General features: G+C 34.5%; 2 protein-coding genes across 2 annotated transcripts in view; both read right to left on the bottom strand.

Moving 5' to 3' along the window:
• LOC122272449 (cytochrome P450 4V2) overlaps positions 1-1,277 on the bottom strand; it is a 46,642-nt gene extending 45,365 nt beyond the window's left edge. The window contains exon 1 of the mRNA XM_087152026.1: positions 1,075-1,277. Within this exon, the coding sequence (XP_087008152.1) occupies positions 1,075-1,095 (21 nt within the window). The 5' untranslated portion in view covers positions 1,096-1,277. The remainder of the gene's footprint in view (positions 1-1,074) is intronic.
• A 6,993-nt stretch (positions 1,278-8,270) lies between these two features.
• Positions 8,271-9,488, bottom strand: LOC139424795 (uncharacterized). Its single transcript, XM_071186977.2, has one exon. It carries the CDS (start codon positions 9,486-9,488, stop codon positions 8,271-8,273), a length of 1,218 nt encoding a protein of 405 aa, XP_071043078.2.
• Positions 9,489-20,258: the final 10,770 nt, after the last annotated feature.

The following is a 20,258-nucleotide window of genomic DNA, read 5'->3' as shown; positions in this document are numbered from 1 at the left end:
CTACTTTAAGCCTCACATTAGCAACTTCTTCACAAAATATAATTAAAAATAGAAAATAACACATTCTTCACTTAAAAAAATTACAAAAAAAAACGTAAAACATTATTGAAAAATTTAAATAGTATCTTCCCGCTTTAAAAAATAATCAAAGAAGAATAAATAAATGAAATAAAATTTAAAAAAAAAGCGTAATGCAACCCTTACCCTTCTCCTTACCTCAATGATTTAATCTGAATTATTCTAGATAAAAAGAATATTCATTGAAACAGCGAGAAGCATTCATGCTGCCCAGAGAGCGAAAGGAGAAATATCCCTACAGATTTTCCCTATGGAGGTACCTTTTTTACCGGGACCTTTTTTCCCGGGACCTTTTTTTTCCAGGGACCCTTTTTTCCGTACCTTTTTTTCCAGGGACCGTTTTTACCGGGACCTTTTTTTCCGTCTACCAAAAATAGTACTATTCAATTAGAGGGAATTTTTATTAAACTGATCAAAAAAATACAACTCAAAAATAACATATTAATTTTAAAAGTTACATACATTTCTTTACCGACCAGGTGGCCGAGTGGTTAGCGTCCCTGACTACGGAGCCGATTGTTGCGGGTTCGAATCCCGCTCAGGGCATGGATGATCCTTTCTCCTTTGTGTGTGATTGTGACCCGCCCTATAAACGGGTTTGTGGTTGTGTGACGTGGGTAACGAGAAGAGAGTAGTAGTTCTGGCACTCTTGGCCAATAGAACAAAAAATCCCAAGTGTCAAACAATTTTGCTAATAATTGAACTGGAGTTTAATTGCACTTGGTCCAAAACAAACGTTTTAAAAACAGAAAAAATGCAAAATACTATAAATTTGTGTTATTAACTACTTAAATAAAGCATGGGTAAATTAATAGAATGAAAACTGGATAATATTACATTTGAATTTGCTTAACCTGAATTGGTAATAAACCAAAAATTTTCTAAATGGTAGCATATCGCTAAATCAAGTTATTCTTTTCAAAAATTTATATTCAAAAGTGAAAACTTTATTATTAAATTTGTTTAATAGTTTGAACAGCATTAAATTTACAGTACCTTCCTGTTTGATGGTAGCATGTTTCAAAATTATTCTTTTCGAAAAACAAAATAACATTCACAAAGTAACGAAGCAATCAAAGTACCTTCCTGTTTGATGGTAGCATGTTTCAAAATTATTCTTTCCGAAAAACAAAATAACATTCACACAGTAACGCACAGTGCTAAGTAAAATAAAACAATAATAATGTCAAGCAAATTTTTTTAAAAATTAAAACATAATAGTTTCGAAATGTAAATATTATTTCGTTTTAATCTTGATTCAAACAGATAAAGGAAAACAGATAATAATAGAATATTTTTTCTGTTGATTAATCATTGTTTTTGTTCTCAATTTTCTTATCCTACATCAGACAATTCTGTTTATAATATAAATGGCATAAATACCGATACGCACTTATTTTAAACAATTTAAATATCCTAGCAACAAGTTTACATTGGCCCTAGTTGGGCTCAAAATTAGCTAAAGGTTCTATAAGAACATGCACCGAGGGACAAATATTGGGATGTCTAGATTTTTTTAATATTGGTCCTAGAATGGCTTTCAATATATTCATTTCTATCAAGATTCTACATAGAAATTGGTACATTGCTGAAAGTCATTCTAGGACCAATATTGAAAAATCTAGACACTCTAATTTTCCCCCATTATTATAAAAATATAAGGGTCCTAAATAAAAAATGACATTTGTCCATTATTGAAAGTCATTCTAGGACCAATATTACAAGATATAGACATCTCATTATTGACTTCTAGAGTGTTGGTTGAAGCAAGCATATTCATATCACACCCACGAGTCATCCATGTACAGTCCCTGGACAAATTATTGGACGTACTGTAAGATTCTATGTAGAATCTTAATTATCAGGTGATATTATACAGCTTTATTGTTTTTATGTGACTGAATCCAGCTTGCACTTGTTTACGTTAGTGTTTCAATTGGTTAAATTAGACGATATATTATATAAATATAGATTATTTATTATATCAAGCATTATAATAGTATATTACACAGTCCAGTCACATTAATGTGACCACCACCTACTTTCGACGTCAACGTGAAATAACCAATCACAGAAGGCAGGTGGCAGCACTTTACAGTGGACTGTATATAAAGGATGTCCTAGAGCAGCAGGCTAAAGAGAATAGAAGGGCTAGTTCACTCCGCTCTTAGAGCTGAAGCAACGATTTCCCTCCTCATGACGTCACTGTGTCTACAGATCTCGGCGATCGCAAGCAAAGATATTATGATAACTTTACATCTTTCTCTTTGTAAAAATAAGTTAGACTTTTTCTGGTTATTAGCTTTCAAACTTTACGTAATTAACACATTATTTCCGTTCATAAACATAGTTCAAAAAAACTTTCTTGGCCATATTATTAAAAGTTCAGTTTTAACTTTAATTATTAAGAAAAAGGAAATGATAATATCAACTCTTTTTTTATCTACATATTCTTTTATAACAATAAGTTGAGTTAAATTTAGAATCCCTGATTTTAAAATATGCCGCTAATAGCAATTTGTTCATACTTAATCATTAGGAAACATCAACCTTAAACGCTAATTACTGAAACAAAATAATAATTTAGGTTCATAATGACATTAGAAATTTTACAATTGTTTATAGATATTTAAATTTACGATGATATAATTCATAGATATTTAAGAGAACATAATTTTTAAAAAAAATCATAAATATTTAGAATAACTACATTAAAAATATGTTATGAAATTAGGAGAATTCCAACTATATACTATATAGTTTATTTATACTTTTTATTTACATTTTAATTTTCTTTGACTTTATCCATTTTTTAATTTTTTTCACCTGCCTTTCTTTTTGAAGTAACGAGACGGTTTCTATTTAGATAATGAATTTTTATAAAAGTTCTTAACGACAGAATAAACGTATTGCTGTTTTAAATTAACTGTGTCATTTCGAAATCCATTCTTTGCATAGTTGTTCATTTACTTTAGGGAAAACGCGGAAAATTATATTTTTTCCCTTTGTTTTTCTATCAAAATTTTTTCAAGTTGCAATCGCGCAAACTGGCATTTCGAAATTTTCGATATTTTAAATTCTTGTAAATTCACTGAAAAAACTGAGGAAAGTCATTATAGAAAATAACAAATGTCTTAGAATATCTCGTAAAAAGAAATGCTCCAATACAACTCCAATTCAAAATATTAGAATAACCAAAAAAGGCATTGTATTACCTTATAAAATGCGTGATATCTTTAAAAATAAACAACGGTGGCGAACGGAAAAATTATTAACCGTCCACAATTAGTTGACGTATGATATTATTGTTCACACGCGCCTAAAGAAGTATTAGAGATTTTATAAAAAAATATTGAAATTTTTCAAAATATTAAAATATTTCCAGAGGCGATTCAAAATATTAGAATATCTGTAAAATTGCGTGATTGGTCAACGTTAATCATAAAATTTGCATAAGTTGCGCCACTGTAGAGCTAGTACGCGTATAAAGGCTCGTTTGGTTAGTAGGGAGTTAAAATGGGTCGAATGAAAGACATACCGGACACTACCAAGACAGCGATTGTGACTCTACGCAATGAGGGAATTAGTCAACAAATGATTGCCAAAAACGTGAATTGCTCTCAAGGAACTGTAAGTAAAATTTTAAAAGATTATTCTACAAATCAAAGTTTTAAAAATAATCGCTCAAATAGTGCTCGTAAACGAATAACCACACTGAGACAAGACAGAATGCTGAAACGTGTCGTCACTAAAAATCGCTTCAAGAGCTTGAGATTCATAAGTAGAAAGTGGAGAGAACAAGGAGTGGATGCCTCAACATCTACCACACTACGACGACTCCATGAACTTGATTTTCAATCACGTGTGCCCAAGAAAAAGCCGCTACTTACACGCAAGCAAGAACGAGCCAGAGTGAGGTGGTGCAAAGACAGATTGCAATGGGGTATTCAGGACTGGAATAACGTACTTTTTATCGATGAATCGATGTTTTGCGTTTCCCACGGTCATCAGGGTGTCCGTGTTTGGCGTTGCAAGCAAGAAGCTTTTACCACAGATTGCTTGAAACGCTCAGTGAAGTTTAGCACTTCTGTAATGATTTGGGGGTGTATGGGTGCTGAGGGCTTAGGAAAGCTATGCATTTTGAAAGGAAGGGTAAATTCTGAAGTATACAAGGAGGTACTTGAACATTTTATGATTCCGTCATCGGAATTGAATTGAATGTAGGGTTTAGTGGCGCAAGGTCCAGATGAGGACATGCTGCGCCAAACAATACGGTAAATTCATTTAAAAACCTAAGTACATACAAAATTTAATTGTAACACAATTATAATTGATAAAATAGTACTAGTGGGTGATTAAGACAAGATAATTTAATTAAAATCAGATAAAAGGTATGAATAAAATCAGATAAAAAGTATGAACATAGTATAAATCGCTCGAAGTGGGTAAAATGTACAAAGGTGGTAAGATATTTACAAGAGGGTATAAAACAGTTGATATGTTAAGACTTTTATATGCTGTTAAAAATGCCAACGACACGCAAAAATGCAAAAATGTTAGGATGGTGAATGTCATCCAACAAATCTTGAATGCATAAAATGGAACTACCAAATAACTTTAAACGGTGTTGATTAAAACATGGACACGTTATTAAAATATGATGAATTGTGAGAGGGACGTTACAAGTACTGCATTCAGGGGGAGGTTCTCCGAACAGCAAATGAAGATGTGTTAACCGGGTGTGACCGATTCGTAGTCGAGTGAGTTTAACGTCTGAACTACGCAGGTGCAGAACAGGCAAATGGTCCAAATTGGTTTTAACACTATGTAGCTTATTGAGAGTTTGGAGATCCCACCTTTGCTGCCATAAAGATATTATAAATTTTCGAACATGCAGTTTAACATCCGTAAAAGGCACAGATAATGGAAAGAGATCAGTGGCAGAACCTGCACAAGAATCGGCCAGGTCGTTTCCTGGTATGCCAACGTGACTCGGCACCCAACAAAACATTACATGAAACCCATTTCTGTGGAGACTACATAGCAAATGAATAATAAGATCTAAAATTGGATGATTTTCACTGCGAATGTTATCCAACTGGCTCAAAACGCTCATACTATCGGAGTAAATACAATACCTCCGTGCAGAGCGCGTGGAAATCAGTCTCAGTGCCAAAAGGATAGCAAAGGCTTCAGCAGTGAAGACTGAGCAAATATCTGGGATTTTATAGCTATAGGTTTCATCAGCAATGACGACACCACAGCCAACGTATCCAACAGATTTTGATCCGTCTGTAAAAATTGGTATGTAGTCAGAATATTCGTTACGATGTTCAATGAAGAGTTGTTGGAAAATGCAAGGTGCAACACTGGTTTTATTGTACGACATAAATGGAGCAATAAATTGATATGGTGAGATGACCCATGGCGGTATGAGAAAGTGATCAACTGACTGAGATGGTAGATCGCAGATATCAAAGGTCTGTATGAGTGAGCGAGTGCGCAAGTAAAATGGACGAATGTGTGAAGGTCTATTTACGTACAATCGCTCTAAATCTGATGATATCACATCACGGCGCAGAGGATGTGATTTACATGATATGATACGATAATAGTATATCAGAGATAGTTGCATGCGATTTAAATCTAATGGAAATTGATGACAAATGACATATAAACTTTTAACTGGGGATGTTCGAAATGCTCCAGAACAAATACGCAAGGCAGCATGATGTACCGTATCTAAGTAACGTAGGTTAGAAGCTGTAGCCGAGCCGTAAACTGCACATGCATAATCAAGCCGCGATAAAATCAGCGCTTGATAAATGCGCAGTAGGGCTATGCGATCCGCTCCCCAAAACGTATTTGACAGCACACGCAGCATATTTAATTTCTGCTCACATCGTTTTCGCAATTGTATGATATGAGGGATGAAAGTCAATTTGCTATCGAAAATGACACCTAAAAACTTTGTGTGTGGCACAACAGGTATAGCAATGTTACGAATGGTGATATCGGGATCATTATGAAGGGTGCGTTTACGACAAAAATGAATGCATGAACTTTTAGAAGGTGAAAGGGTGTGACCATTGTGGTCGCACCAGTCTAAAATCTTGTTCACTGCTATCTGCATTTGCCGCTCGATGACTCTCATGTCCGATCCTGAACACGAGATGTGCAGATCATCGACATAAAGAGAGCCAGAGACAGCAGGTGGCAGTACACGTAAAACTTGTGAAATATGAATGATGAACAAAATGACACTCAAAACACTGCCTTGGGGGACACCTTCAGTCTGGATATATCGTTGAGAAAAGTTGGATCCAATCTTAACGCAAAAATAGCGCTTCAGTAAAAAGTTTCTGATGAAAATCGGCAAATGACCTCGGAGACCCATTTCAAATAGAGCTTTGAGAATTCCATAACGCCAAGTTCGGTCATAAGCTTTCTCAATATCGAAGAAGACAGAGACAAGATGATTTCGCCGAACAAACGCATTACGGATTCGCGTTTCCAGTTCTACAATGTTATCGATTGTGGATCGTCCCTTACGAAACCACTCTGAAAATCTGGAATAACGTGATTCTTTTCGATATAGTACACAAGTCGTGAGTGAGCCATTCGCTCAAACGTTTTACCAAGACAGCTGGTTAACGCAATAGGTCGATAATTGATTGGATCTTTAGCATCTTTTCCTGGTTTTAATATAGGTATCACAATTGCTTCACGCCAACCAGAAGGGTACGCTTGTTCAGTCCATATTCTATTAAATAGTATAAGGACATTTGACAAAGACGTCCGATCTAAGTGGCGGAGCATGTGATATGTGATACCATCAGGACCGGGACTTGTGTTATTAGCTCGAAACAGTGCTCTCTTCAATTCTGTAAAGTTAAAATCGCAGTTATAATGAAAGTTGCGGCTCGTATGAAAGTTAATAGTCGTCCGTTCAGCATTTTGCTTGTAGCTTTGGAACACTAAACTATAGCTATCAAGTCTAGAAACCGTTGCAAATGCCTCGCCAAGGATATTACAAATGTCAGTAGGGGACGAATATATGGTACCGTTTTTCTCAAATACCGGAAGATGAAATTCACGGTAAATACCATTAGCTCGTTTGACTCTCGACCAGACTTGTCTGGGAGAGGTCGTAGCTGTAATAGAAGAGACATAACGGCGCCAGGAGTCTTTCTGACTTTTGCGCCTCACTTTACGTGCGATGGCTTTGGCATGTTTGAAAGCTAAGAGGTTAGCAGTGGTAGGAGAACGACGGAATATGCTCCACAAACGTTTCTGCTTTTTATGAGCAGCTGCGCATTCAGCATTCCACCACGGCTTACGATGACGAGGGAGAGATGCAGTAGTTTTTGGTATGCTGGATTCGGCAGCATGCATAATCACCGAAGTTACTTTTTCAACCGCAGTGTCAATACTGTTGTCCTTCACCATATCTTCAGTAATGTCAGCAAGTTGCGAGAATAGAATCCAGTCCGCACGATGATAGATAAAAACTGGGGGTCTGGTAGTGATAGGAACACTAGATGAATACGAAATTATGATTGGGAAATGATCGCTGTTATAAAGATCTTCGTCGACGGTAAATTGGGAGAAAGGTAATAGTGTAGGTGAACAGAAGGCCAAATCAATGCAATGAAAGGTCCGTGTGGGTTCATGAAAATACGTGTCTTCGCCCTGGTTCAGCAAACATAGATTATAGTCTAGGATAAGTCTTTCTATTTGTCGCCCTCGAGCATTAGAGTCAGAACTACCCCATAGCTCACTATGACCATTAAAATCCCCAACCAAAATGAATGGAATGGGCAGTTGATGAAGTAGTGAATTTAAATCGCTTTGAGCAATGGAAGTATGTGGTGGTAAATAAACTGAGCAGAATGTAATTCAAATATTTAGGTGAACTTGTACAGCAATAGCCTGTAATGAAGTTGACAGTGAAAAGCGAGATGAAGGGAAACATGTGGAGGTAAGAATTGCAACGCCACCGGCCGGTCGATTACCATCAACGAAATCGTTTCGATGACAAGCATAATTTCGAATGTTAAAATTGTGAGTTGGAGATAAATGAGTTTCTTGAAGCATAATACATGTAGGATGATATTTACAAATGATGTTTCTGATGTCAGACATCTTATTGCGTGTACTGCGACAATTCCATAATATAAATGAAATTGACATTATGTTTTAGATGTTGTTGTTATAACAGTTGGAGCGTCATCGAATAGTGACTCATCATCCGATGGATGCAAACTTATTTCATCTTCCATGGGTTCAAGATTGTTGGTAGTAGGTTTTTTTGAGTATTGATTAAATTTAGAGTCTTTTTTCTTGCGAGAAATTCCTGGTTTTTGACTAGGGGGTAGTTTTAAGTTCGAACACTGCTTATAAGCAGGCCGAGATCTTTCAGACAAAGTTGTTTTAGGTGCTTTCTGTGGAGGAGGAGATATGGATATGGATCGAGTGGTAGGTGCAATAAAATTAAACAGTGGTTTCTTGTTGGTTTGCTGTGGACTATCTGTTTGCGTGCTGACTGTACGCAGGGATTTCTTAGCTGCCGCGGAATAGGATATGCCCGGACGTGGAGTACGGGCAGTGACTATTCTGCGAGCTTCATCAAAACTTAGGTTTTGAGAAACTTTTACAGATTGTATCTCCTTTTCCTGGGTCCATTTTGGACAACTCCTGGAGTACGCAGGATGAGCCCCGTTGCAGTTAATGCATAGGGGTGGCAACTCGCAGGTGTCGTCCTCATGGTCAGTACTTGAACAACGAGCACACACAGGTCGACCGTGACAAGATGTTTTGGAATGCCCAAACCTTTGGCATTGGAAGCACCTCAAAGGGTTTGGTATGTAAGGTCGAACTGGACAGTTGTGATAAGCCATTTTGATGGAAGATGGCAAGTTTGGAGTGCTGAACGTGAGAATTAGATGTTTCGTAGGGATAAGTTTACCGTCCCTTCGAATTCTTATTCTACGGGCAGCAATAACATTCTGATCTTGTAAATTTTCAGTTATCATTTCCTCTGAGTCATTAATAAATTCGTATTCAGATATAACACCGCGGCACGTGTTCAGTGATTTATGGGGTGTAATATTGACTTCAAATGAGCTCATGGTTGTGCACGTTTTTAGAAAAGTTGCTTGTTTTCCGTTTGAAATTTGAATTAAAAGGTCACCGGATCGTAACTTTTTCACAGAAGCTACCTCTCCTAATGCGGACATGAGGGCTTTGTGAATTAAAAAAGGTGACACTTTTAAAAATGAAGTGTTTGGTACCTCAGGATTCTCAAGTTTTATGATATAATATCGAGCGTTATCAAATGGTGAGAGGGTTGCTCCGCTGTTTTTGCTGTGGTGTGCGGAACTGAACACCTTACTATTATTTTCAGCCATAGAAAATATTAATTATTTCAACTATCAGCGGCACCACCCACCACGGAGTCCAACTTAGGGGATGCAAACAACAAGTTGATGTTGTCACCAACCCGTTACTCAACACCAATGCTGACCGATAGTTATACGTCCGTGAGTCACCCCTGAGGCAGCCTCCACGCTTAACGAGGTGCCCAGTAGGTGACCCCGGGCTTGACCCTAGCCAACAGATGACATTTATAACTAGCCGATTGATGCATTCAGGTCAACATGCACCTTCCGTTTACCTGAAGCACGGGCCAAAGCAGTGTATTAGGGTACCAGGATGCCCCTCAACTGCCAGGATCCCCTTTTCCAGGGACACGGGTCTCCACGCACGGCGAACACGCGGGTGGTCTCTTCCCATCTAGGTTCGACACAACAGGGTGGTAATCGAACACAGACAAAGAGCCCTTACCAGTAAATTCGGCAACCACGACAAGGGGGAAGAGAAAGGAGAAAGTAGGAGGAAAGGGAGAGGAAAGGGAAGGGAGGATAGATCACTAGGGTACCCCGGGGCGTGACTCCCTGTATTTACCTAAAGAAGGTAAACCCCCTCAGGGGATTCCGTCATCGGAAGATCTATTTGAAGATGACTTTATCTTCCAACAAGACTCTGCATCTTGCCACACGTCAAACGCCACCACTACTTGGCTTACTAACAATAAAATCAAATTACTTCCTTGGCCGGCCAATTCACCCGATTTGAACCCCATCGAGAATATATGGAGTTTAATGGAGAAACGCCTTCAGGATTTAGCTCCAAAGGACAAAAATGAACTCATAGAAAGTGTGAAATCCGTTTCGGCAACTATCAGCAAAGATGACTGCAAAAAAGTAGTGCATCGTATGCAAAATCATTTGCGTGACGTTATTAAAGCTAAGGGAGATGCCACTAAGTATTAACTATTCATGCAGATTTCATTTAAATGAATTATGCTATTTTTGTTCATGTTATTCTAATTTTTTGAACCACTGTGAAAATTATTCCAATTTTTTGAATTTTTAGAAACATTTTATTGTAAAAACTTTTGCAATATCATAATAATTTATTTATGTTATGTTCATCTACAAAACATGTAGAATGTGATAACACACTTCAAAATTCTCAGGTATTCATTTTTACCAAAATAAATGCATATCTGAAACCACTATGTGCTTTATTTATCATTATTCTAATATTTTGAATTGGAGTTGTATTAGTTAGAGCTAGTAAGGCCAAACGCTCCGTTCTTGAAGTAAAAGTGCGAGATTTGCGCCAAAGTGACGTCACTAGAGAAAATCGGAGGATTGGCGCGGCGAAAGCTACTTCAAAGGAGTGAACCAGCTCTTCTATTATCTTTAGCCCTGCTAGAGCAGTGGTTTCCAACCTGGGGGCGATAGAGCTTCTCAAGGGGGCGATAATCCTTAGGGGGGCGACGAGTATTCAAAAGATAAAAATTGCTAATAATATTAATAACAAAAGCTATTTGAGATTGAAATTGAAAATATGTATGAAACTTATGGATCTGGCGTAGACAAAGAATTATGATAGTTAAAAATTTAAAAAAAAAATCAAGTGCAGGATCGTTTTCGTCATACGTTTGGTATCGTAGGCGGAAATTTGATAAGCCACTCTGTTCCTCTGAGCAATAATACTGTTTCCAGGCGTATTGACGAGATGGCCGCCGACGTTGAATCAAAACTCAAATTTTTGAAAGAAGGTAAATTTGCGTTGTAGATTGATGAATCAACTGTGATAGATAACAAAGCTGTTTTAGCTTACGTGAGATTCATAAATGAGAGTAAGGAGATTAATGAGGAAATGTTGTTTACAAGAACTTTGAACACAGATATAAAAGGATCGTCGATTTTTAAATTGGTCAAAGATTATTTTGAGGAAAACAAAATTCCCCTCACAAATGTAAGTGCTTGTGCAACCAGATGGTGCTCCAACCATGTCTGGTTGTCATACTGGATTTCTGGGTCACCTTAAAAAAGAAGTACCGGAAGTTATCTCACCATTCATTATGTCATTCATCGTCAACTTTTGGCTGCGAAAAATTGGTTATTTCTGGCATCAGTAAAATAAAAGCTAATTCTCCTAATAACTGTTTGTTCCGAGAACTTTGCCATGAAAATGATGAAGATTTCGAATTCCTGCTCCTACATACAGCTGTGAGATGGCTTTCAAAAGGAAACTGAGCAGTTTCTTCGAATTGCTGGATTCGGTTACTGAGTTTCTCGACACCACTGATCCTGTTTTAAGTGAGAGTTTGAAGCAACGCAAGTTGGAAACTGCGTACCTCACTGATAGTTTTGAAAAAAATGAAGGAAATCAACGTAAAACTTCAAGGAAATAAAATGAACATTATCAAGGTTAAGGGAATCATATCTTCATTCATCGCCAAGTTTGATATCTACAAGTCAAACATTGATCGCAAAGAGCTAATGCAATTTCCAACTCTTAAAAAGTGTTCAATGGCAGATATCGAGATTCTCGAAAATAAAATCTTAATTTTTACTGATTACCTTGATCAGTTATGGAATCAAGATTTAAAGATTTGATGAAATTAGAAATTCCGGATTGAATTTTCGATCCTTTCTCTTTTGAAGTTGTGGATAAGCTCACTTCCTCTTTGTAGACTGAGTTTTCAGTTTTGAAGTATGACTGTGAGGCTAAAGTCGTCTTCAAAAAATACGGTTACGAGTTAGTTTGGATAAAGCTTATGGACACTTAACCACAATTGTGGAAACAAACTGAGCCACTTCTCATCTCGTTCCCATCAACATATTTAGTGGAGAGAGGATTTAGTTCTGTCTTCCAGCTGCTCACAAAGCAAAGAGATAGGATGGACATTTGCTTCAAAGGAGACCCTCGTTTAAATCTGACGAGCATAAAACATGACATTCAAGCTTTAACTTGAAATACACCAAGCACAGGGCAGTCATTGAAGTGGTGAAAATGTACTTTCTCACTCTTTTTTTTCTCAAATTTTAGTTGTTAACGTTTTAACTTTCTCTTGATTACATTAAAATATGAATTTAAAAAAAATTTACTTTTGTTTTGATTATTCCCTTTTAAATATCATTTCTTTTTGAAAAAAAAAAGATGCACAATTTTTTTTTAATTAATAAAAATGACAGGATAAGTGTGCCTCCTTATTTGCATTACAATTTAAATTAAAATTAAATAACTTAGCATATTTTCAGTGTTTGGTTGCTCACAAACAACAATGAATGGTTTTTTGAGCAAAAAGAGAAAGGGGCGATATGTGTCAGCCAACCCCAAGAGGGGAGCGATGGTCCACAAAAGGTTGGGAACCACTGTCCTAGAGCATCGGAAAGCATTTCAATCATTCCCGCCTGGATTCTCGGTCTAGCTATTTTTTAAGGATTATATTATTTGAACTGTGAGTACGATTATCTAATATATATAATTCTCTTACGTGGCTCCCAAATTTTGGCTGTATTTCTTTTCTGCCGGTGGCAACGTTTGCTTTGTTTTGTTTACGTTACTATTTCTCTTACACGGCGACAAAAAAAGCCTCATTACAACTCCCCGAATGGCAACGCTAGAAAATCGACCAATGATTGCCGCTAAAATTGTCACATTCCAAATCTAGCTGAGCTGGCTCAACATATAGCGCTTTTAAAAACGGAAACTAAAATAACCAGAGAGCATCAGCTGCGGCAATCTCATACTATTAAGCTAGGCAGAAGCGAGTAGTCTTTGTCGATAGATCTCTATTTTAGTATTTTGTCGAAAGCGCTTTTTTTCACGAATTTATATTTTACGAATTTATTTGACGATATTTGATTTATATCACGAATTATACTATAGAACATTTCTAATAAGTTTAACGAATTACATGTCATTTATTTGAATTCAAATTTATTTATTACTAAAAAGATGTAATTAAAAAAAAAAGTTTTTATATGGATTTGAATGATTGTTTTGAATTTTTAGAATTTTGTACATTTGCAAGTGCCTAAGTTAGTAACGAGCGAAGCGAGATGGTTTGCGAAGCAAACCATATAAGATTGCGTGGCAATTTTCGGGGGTTGGCAAGCGTTAGCGAGAAGGGAACGCAGCCCACTAGTTATTTATAATAAAACAGATAATTTTGCATTGAATTACAGTGTGTATTGTAACTTAAACTAGTGTAAACAAAGAAGTGGACGTTTCATGCAATTGTTATTTTCGTGATAAACAGTGTTTTTATTTTATGAATTTAGGCAGTGGCGACTTATACCCACCAGGAATACTGCTTTAACATATTTAATGACTTTTGCACAGCGAGAAACGTTCTCACAACCTCTACTTTAAAAAAAAAAGGCCCTTTTTAGTGCCATCAATTATACTTCAAATAAGAAAATGTCAATTTCAACATGGATGCGAATAGTGAACCAAAGTGGGTATATGATGACATACCCATTGAAATTCGACTATTGTGGACCCCCCTAGATGTATGTGACGCAACGAAGATGGATATCAATGTTTTGAAAGAAGTTTCACTATATTCATGAGTCTAAATCGGAACTGGCAATTACAATACTTCGAAAAGCTGATGAAGTTCCAGAATGACCGGGAAAACAGCGGTTTTGATGATATTGAGGCGCTAGCAATCACGACTCGACTTGCAAAAGGGAATGCTAAAATAATCTATTTAGACAGTAAGTCAAAATTTTTCTATTGGTGTATTAAAAACTTTGACACCGTTTCTAATAGTAAACATCCCTTTTATGCAAAGTTACACATTAATAATGACAACAATGTTATAACGAATGTAACTAATGATTATGTCAGTTTAGATAATTCTTTCGAGTATGATACTTAAGACTCTTGTAATGAAGGACTTGCCCATAGCGGGGGTAACATGAGTTTCATCGAAAATGCCATTAAAAGCTCTCAATATTAAAGTAACTCCGAAACAACCGACCCTAACTTTCTAGACATCACAGTCTTCGTGTAGCAATGCTAAATCTCGCGAAAGAGCGAGGAAAATGTAACAGGATATCCGTTAAATCGCCTAAATACTTAACAGACGGGTAAAGTCAAAAAAACAAAATCAAAAATGTCAAGGAAAAAGATACCGCGGCAAAAAATTCAACAATTCCATTATTTAAGAGAGAGAACCTAGCAGCGAACTATCTGATAGTGGTAATCATAAAGGCATACCTGCCAACTTTTCGAGGATGATTTTTCCCCAGTGGTAGTAAAATGTTATTTAAATAACAATTTTAGGCAGAAATATAAACTGTATTTTGGAAAAGCTTATACAAACTTCCAAGACAGTATTGCATATTGATATATATGCTTAATTATATTAAAAATAGTGGTGGTCAAAAAGATTAAAAATTAAGTTTATAAATATAATAAAAGCATACAGTTTACTACCACTTTAAAGATAGAAATAAAATTTTACGCCAAATGCGTAAAAGTTGGCAGGTATGTAAAAGCACCATTGCCCAGAATAAATATCTGGAGCACCGGACGAAAGCTATAAGAGAAGCCAAAAGGGTAGGTGACCTAAACCCACAAATTCAGTAAAAGAAAAAATAGCCTCCATAATAATAAAAACAAACACCAACATCAGAGCTCCATGTAATGCAATTTACAGAGCTACAAGTAAAGAAGATATTCAATTCAAAGTCTCTGGAGAAGATATTAAAGCTTATGTAAAAACAATCGAACATCATTGAACCCTAACTAAATTCTCAACGGAAACTAAAATAGACTATGTTCAGTGTTTTCATTACAGAAAAAAAAATGGGAGAGAATTTCTCACCCTTTCTCAAAAACAGGGTGAGATTTCAAAAAGTTAAGTGAGATTTCTAAAAATTAAAAAAACCCGAATAGACTTTTAAAAAAAATATTTCTTTAATTATAATAAATTTTTAACATCTTCTGATTTCTAAACCATTGAATATTTTTGCTGCATTATCATATGGAAAATGTTCTGTATCTACTTTTTCATTAGCTATTCTCATTAGGTTTGCTCAAATGCTTACCAATCGATCTGTTACGATATTTTGTTTTAATTCGGCTTGGAGGTGTAAAGTTTAAAAATATTAAAGAATTTATAAAAGCAGACGATTGTAAAGTCTAAAAATATTAAAGAAATAATGGGTTTGCAAAATCATAATTAAAATAAAGTAAACGCATAAAGAGATAAACTTAAAATAAAAGCAGACGAAAATTAGAAGTCAATATTTAGAACGACAGAGTTGTTGATTCTTTTTAGATTAGTTTTATTGTGGAATTTGAGTTTCCTTATATCCCGTTACGGGTTTTTTAGTTGTTTATGATGTTTTCACTATCCCGTTACGGGTATTGCATATTTCTTAATGTTTGTGTTTGTTAATAAAAGTTTTTTATTTAAAAGAAACTGAATAGTTCTTGATATAGCTTATGATACGTTACAGCTATATTTAATTGGTGGCAGCGTCGGGATCGATTTACCATTTGATTTAAAGGAATTGTGTTCCAAATATTATTCCTTATGGCTTCTTGGGACGAGCAAAAAAGTGTGATTTGGTAGAATTATGCAAGGAATTGGGCGAAACTATTATTGAAAATGTTACAGTATGTGAGTTGATAAATCTTATAAAAAAATCTGAAAATTACGAAGTGAATCTAGTTAAAGAAATATTAGAAGCAATTAAAGAAAATCGTATCGAAAAAGAAGAAAAAGAAGAAAGAAAACGCCAAGAAAAAGAAGAAAGAAAACGCCAAGAAGAAAAAGAAGAAAGAAAACGCCAAGAAGAAAAGAAAGAAAAACTACGCCAAGAACGGCAAAAACAAGAAGAACGCCAATTTGAACTCGAGAAATTAAGGCTTAGTGCCCAATTAAGTGGCTCTTCAAGTCAAAATATTGGTACTACTCTGCGGAATAAGTTGGATTATAGAAAAGAGAATTATGATAGAAGTCTGAAATATATCAATCCTAAATCCGACTATAAAAATATATCGCCAAATGTTTCCAGAAAAGTACCAAATTCTTTTATTGATACAACAGTTACTTCGAAGGACACAGAATCTAGTTGGCTTAATATCGGTAAATTAAGTGGCACTAAGTCTGGAAATGTTGCCAAGAGTAATTCTGAAAGAAGCCAATCGACTTCCAAAAGAACAATAGTCCCACCAATAGTTGTACCTGAAGAAATGGAACCAATTACTAAAGTAAATAAGAAGTTGATTATAGATTGGGAAGAAAATATTTTTGAAAAAGTGTCAAATTGGAGTTCTCCAAGTTTTGAAGAGAATAAAAGAAAAAGAAATGAAACTTATTTTCGTAAGGAATTCGAAAAATTTGACGAAAACATTATGGAAAGTGTTAGAAATATTTTTATAGATGATCGGAAGGAACAGAGCCAAATAGTAGGAGCAGAAATAGATATGATATTGGAAATTAGTCCATGTGTACTAAACACAGAAATAAAAAGTGCAGTATCAAAAGATGAATTGTTCGATGGAGTTTCTATAGAGATAGTAAAGGTGGTAGAAGAAAAGGAATATCAAGTCATTCAAGAAAAAGTTGAGTTGAAAAATGAAGAAAAAGATGATTGCCAAGCCAATCGAGTCAGTTTTGTGGTAGAAATTGTAGAAGAAGAAATAGCACTGCCAAAGTGCCAGAAAGAAACATCATATGCAGAAACATATTCGACGAAAAATTGTGAAATAATTTTGGTTGAAAATAAAAAAGTTTGCCAGAAAGAAGAAAGAAATGCAAGAATTAAAAGGATTTCGGAAATAAAATCTACTAAAAACCATGTTAGTACTGAATCATCAGTCATGGAAGAAATGATGGAGATTGATTCTAATAAAGGCAGCAAAAGTTTGCCAGAGATTGTTGGGGACAAAATGGGAAGTAAAGCATTAGTCATAGAGAAACGGAAAAGATTTTCGAGCAAAAGAGTATCAAATAGTACAAAAGATAAAATTGAAACCAAAGTGGTTAACTTGACAAGTAGGAATGAACAATTTTGTTCAAGAAAGAAAACTCCAGCAGATGCTAAACAAGTAAAAATCTTTCATAAGAACTTTGCTATGAATGGAAGTGTCCAGAAAAGGAGCCAATGGCGAAAAATCAATGCCAAAATGAAAAGAAAAAAGAACTTTGATAGAATTAGCGTCACCCAAAGAGTTAAACTAAAATGGTCGCCAAATAATTTTGATCACAAATTCATCGATGCACGATTGAAACAAAAAAAGAATCGATTTCAAGGAAACTTAAAGTTTTTGCGGATAAAAGTAAAGATGAAACTTTTCAGAGACAAATGTAATTTTGATCATGGAACCAAAGCGACCAAGTACAAGTGCAAAAGATATGTGCCATATTGGAAAAATTACAGTGTTAATAAAGTAAGATTGAAAGAAAAGTTCAATCATCGGTGCAAGAAACAGAAATCTAGTGTGCTTCACAGAGTTATTAAAATTTGCCAAGAAAATAATCAGTGGAACTGGAAGTTTAGGAAAAGAATTGTGGTGAGAAAAAAAACTGGTAAAAGAATATTGACATCTACAAAACAAAAGAAATCATGGCACTACGAAATTCGCCAATTACCCCAAATTTGGCTAACGTTTTAAGAGTAAAAGTAAAAATAATGATGAAAGTGTGCTCTTTAAATCGCCAAACGATAGTAGTAAAGTAAAACGATAATTAAGATATACGTTTTTGTTATTAAACTATAAAACTAAAACAGTTAAAATAGTATTCAAGATAGGTTTTATAAATTATTTCACTTCAAGTGATTTTTATTTAATTAATAAGATATTTTTGGCTATTTCTTTAATTCTTTTGCTTTGCTTTAAATCTTGTTTATTTAACTGTAAACAGTATGTTGTGATGTTTTGTTCAGATTAGTCATATTTCTTTATTCATATGTATGACTTACTTTTTTTTAAAAAATTAACTCGTAAAGAAAACAGTTGCTATTAAAATTTGAATTAAAGCTTTAATTAAGGTGGAAATATAAAATAAAAATGTATTGAAGCTTTTGAAATTGAACCAGTTAAGTTTAATTTAAGAAAGTGTTTAAAAATGATTATATTGAAAATGAAACATAGGTGTTAAGCGAATTTGTTTGTAGAGAAAAGTGCTAGTGTTCTTAAATATGTTATTTTTTATGCACATAAATATTAACAAGATTGAGTAGAATCTAATTATGTGAAGCTTAAAAATTTTAAGTATATTGTTTGGATTTAAAAAACTAGTGATACCAAGAAAAAAAAATAAGCACTTTGAAAAAAAAATCTGGTTAGCTTCAGTTTTTAGATATTGTTGTATATATGTAAATAGTTATGTTAATTTGTATTTATTTTGTGTGAAGTTAAATTATAATATTTATTTACATTCTAATTTTATTTCGAATATTTTACTTTGATATCAAAATTGAGTTACAAGTGAATTGTCTATTAATGTTTACTGCAAGAGTCTAAAAATAATTTAGAAATTTTAAGTTTTAAAGTTAATTATTGTACATCACTTCTAATGTAAAAATTGTATCTTTCATTTAATTTGACAATTAGAAAATTTAAATTTAAAAGTGAGAGGTTTTGATTATAACACAATGCATTGGTTTCAACCTAAAGTTTTAGAGGACACAAAAAAAGTTCATAATAAACTTTTCCCCTGTTTTCTATGGAAAAGTTCTTCCAAGGGGAGAGGAGTTGTAAAGTTTAAAAATATTAAAGAATTTATAAAAGCAGACGATTGTAAAGTCTAAAAATATTAAAGAAATAATGGGTTTGCAAAATCATAATTAAAATAAAGTAAACGCATAAAGAGATAAACTTAAAATAAAAGCAGACGAAAATTAGAAGTCAATATTTAGAACGACAGAGTTGTTGATTCTTTTTAGATTAGTTTTATTGTGGAATTTGAGTTTCCTTATATCCCGTTACGGGTTTTTTAGTTGTTTATGATGTTTTCACTATCCCGTTACGGGTATTGCATATTTCTTAATGTTTGTGTTTGTTAATAAAAGTTTTTTATTTAAAAGAAACTGAATAGTTCTTGATATAGCTTATGATACGTTACAGAGGGCTAAATAACCTTGCAATAGATGCTGAACTATTCGGAATCACTAATTAAATTTGTAGCATTGTGCACACACTTTCCTATCCTCTACATCTGCCAGCATAGGTTCTTCACTTATTTCTGTTATGGAATAGTGAAGTTCGTTGAAGTTATTTCCATGTTCATACTCTTTGTCAGGTCTTCCAGATTAGTTTTCACAGACTTAAACTTTTACAAATTGCTCTAAATTGTCGATGGGGGAGTTTGGTAATTCATTAACAGCGAAAACTAGAGATAACTTTAAACAACTTATTATAAAGAACTCACTTTTTTTCTCAACACTTGTGACAGCTGTTTTCATGTCTTATTCAAAATGGCGGAAGACTAAATTTTTTCCAAAATTCGAGAGATTCGTGCATTTTAAAATTGATAAATTCAGTGCGCGAACTTCTCGCGTTAATAATTTTTTAATGCGAGAAAAGAAAAAAATATGCGAGATTCTCGCGTTCTCGCGCTGTAGTGAAAACACTGCTAATACCACAATTCAACGAAAGGCCCTTTAAAATTGTTGTAAAAGGTGTCCCTATAAGTACTCCCCTTGAAGAGGTCGAAGAAGACCTTACTAACTTAAATTTTAAAGGTCAGAAAATTTAATCAATTAAAAAGATCATCCGACCAATCTCCCTTGCCAATTTTTCAAATACATATAGAAAAAACAGATAATATTGATGATATTTATTATATCACT

Source organism: Parasteatoda tepidariorum, chromosome 9 (genome assembly GCF_982258835.1).
Source record: "Parasteatoda tepidariorum strain Cologne lab strain chromosome 9, Ptep-v5.0, whole genome shotgun sequence".
Classification (NCBI taxonomy): Eukaryota; Metazoa; Arthropoda; class Arachnida; order Araneae; family Theridiidae; genus Parasteatoda; species Parasteatoda tepidariorum.
Note: the sequence above shows the minus strand (reverse complement) of the source record. Positions and strands in the feature narration are given on the sequence as shown.

What these genes read in the sequence shown, in the direction of transcription:
- LOC139424795 (XM_071186977.2), bottom strand. Translation starts at nt 9,488, where the DNA reads ATGGCTGAAAATAATAGTAAGGTGTTCAGTTCCGCACACCACAGCAAA.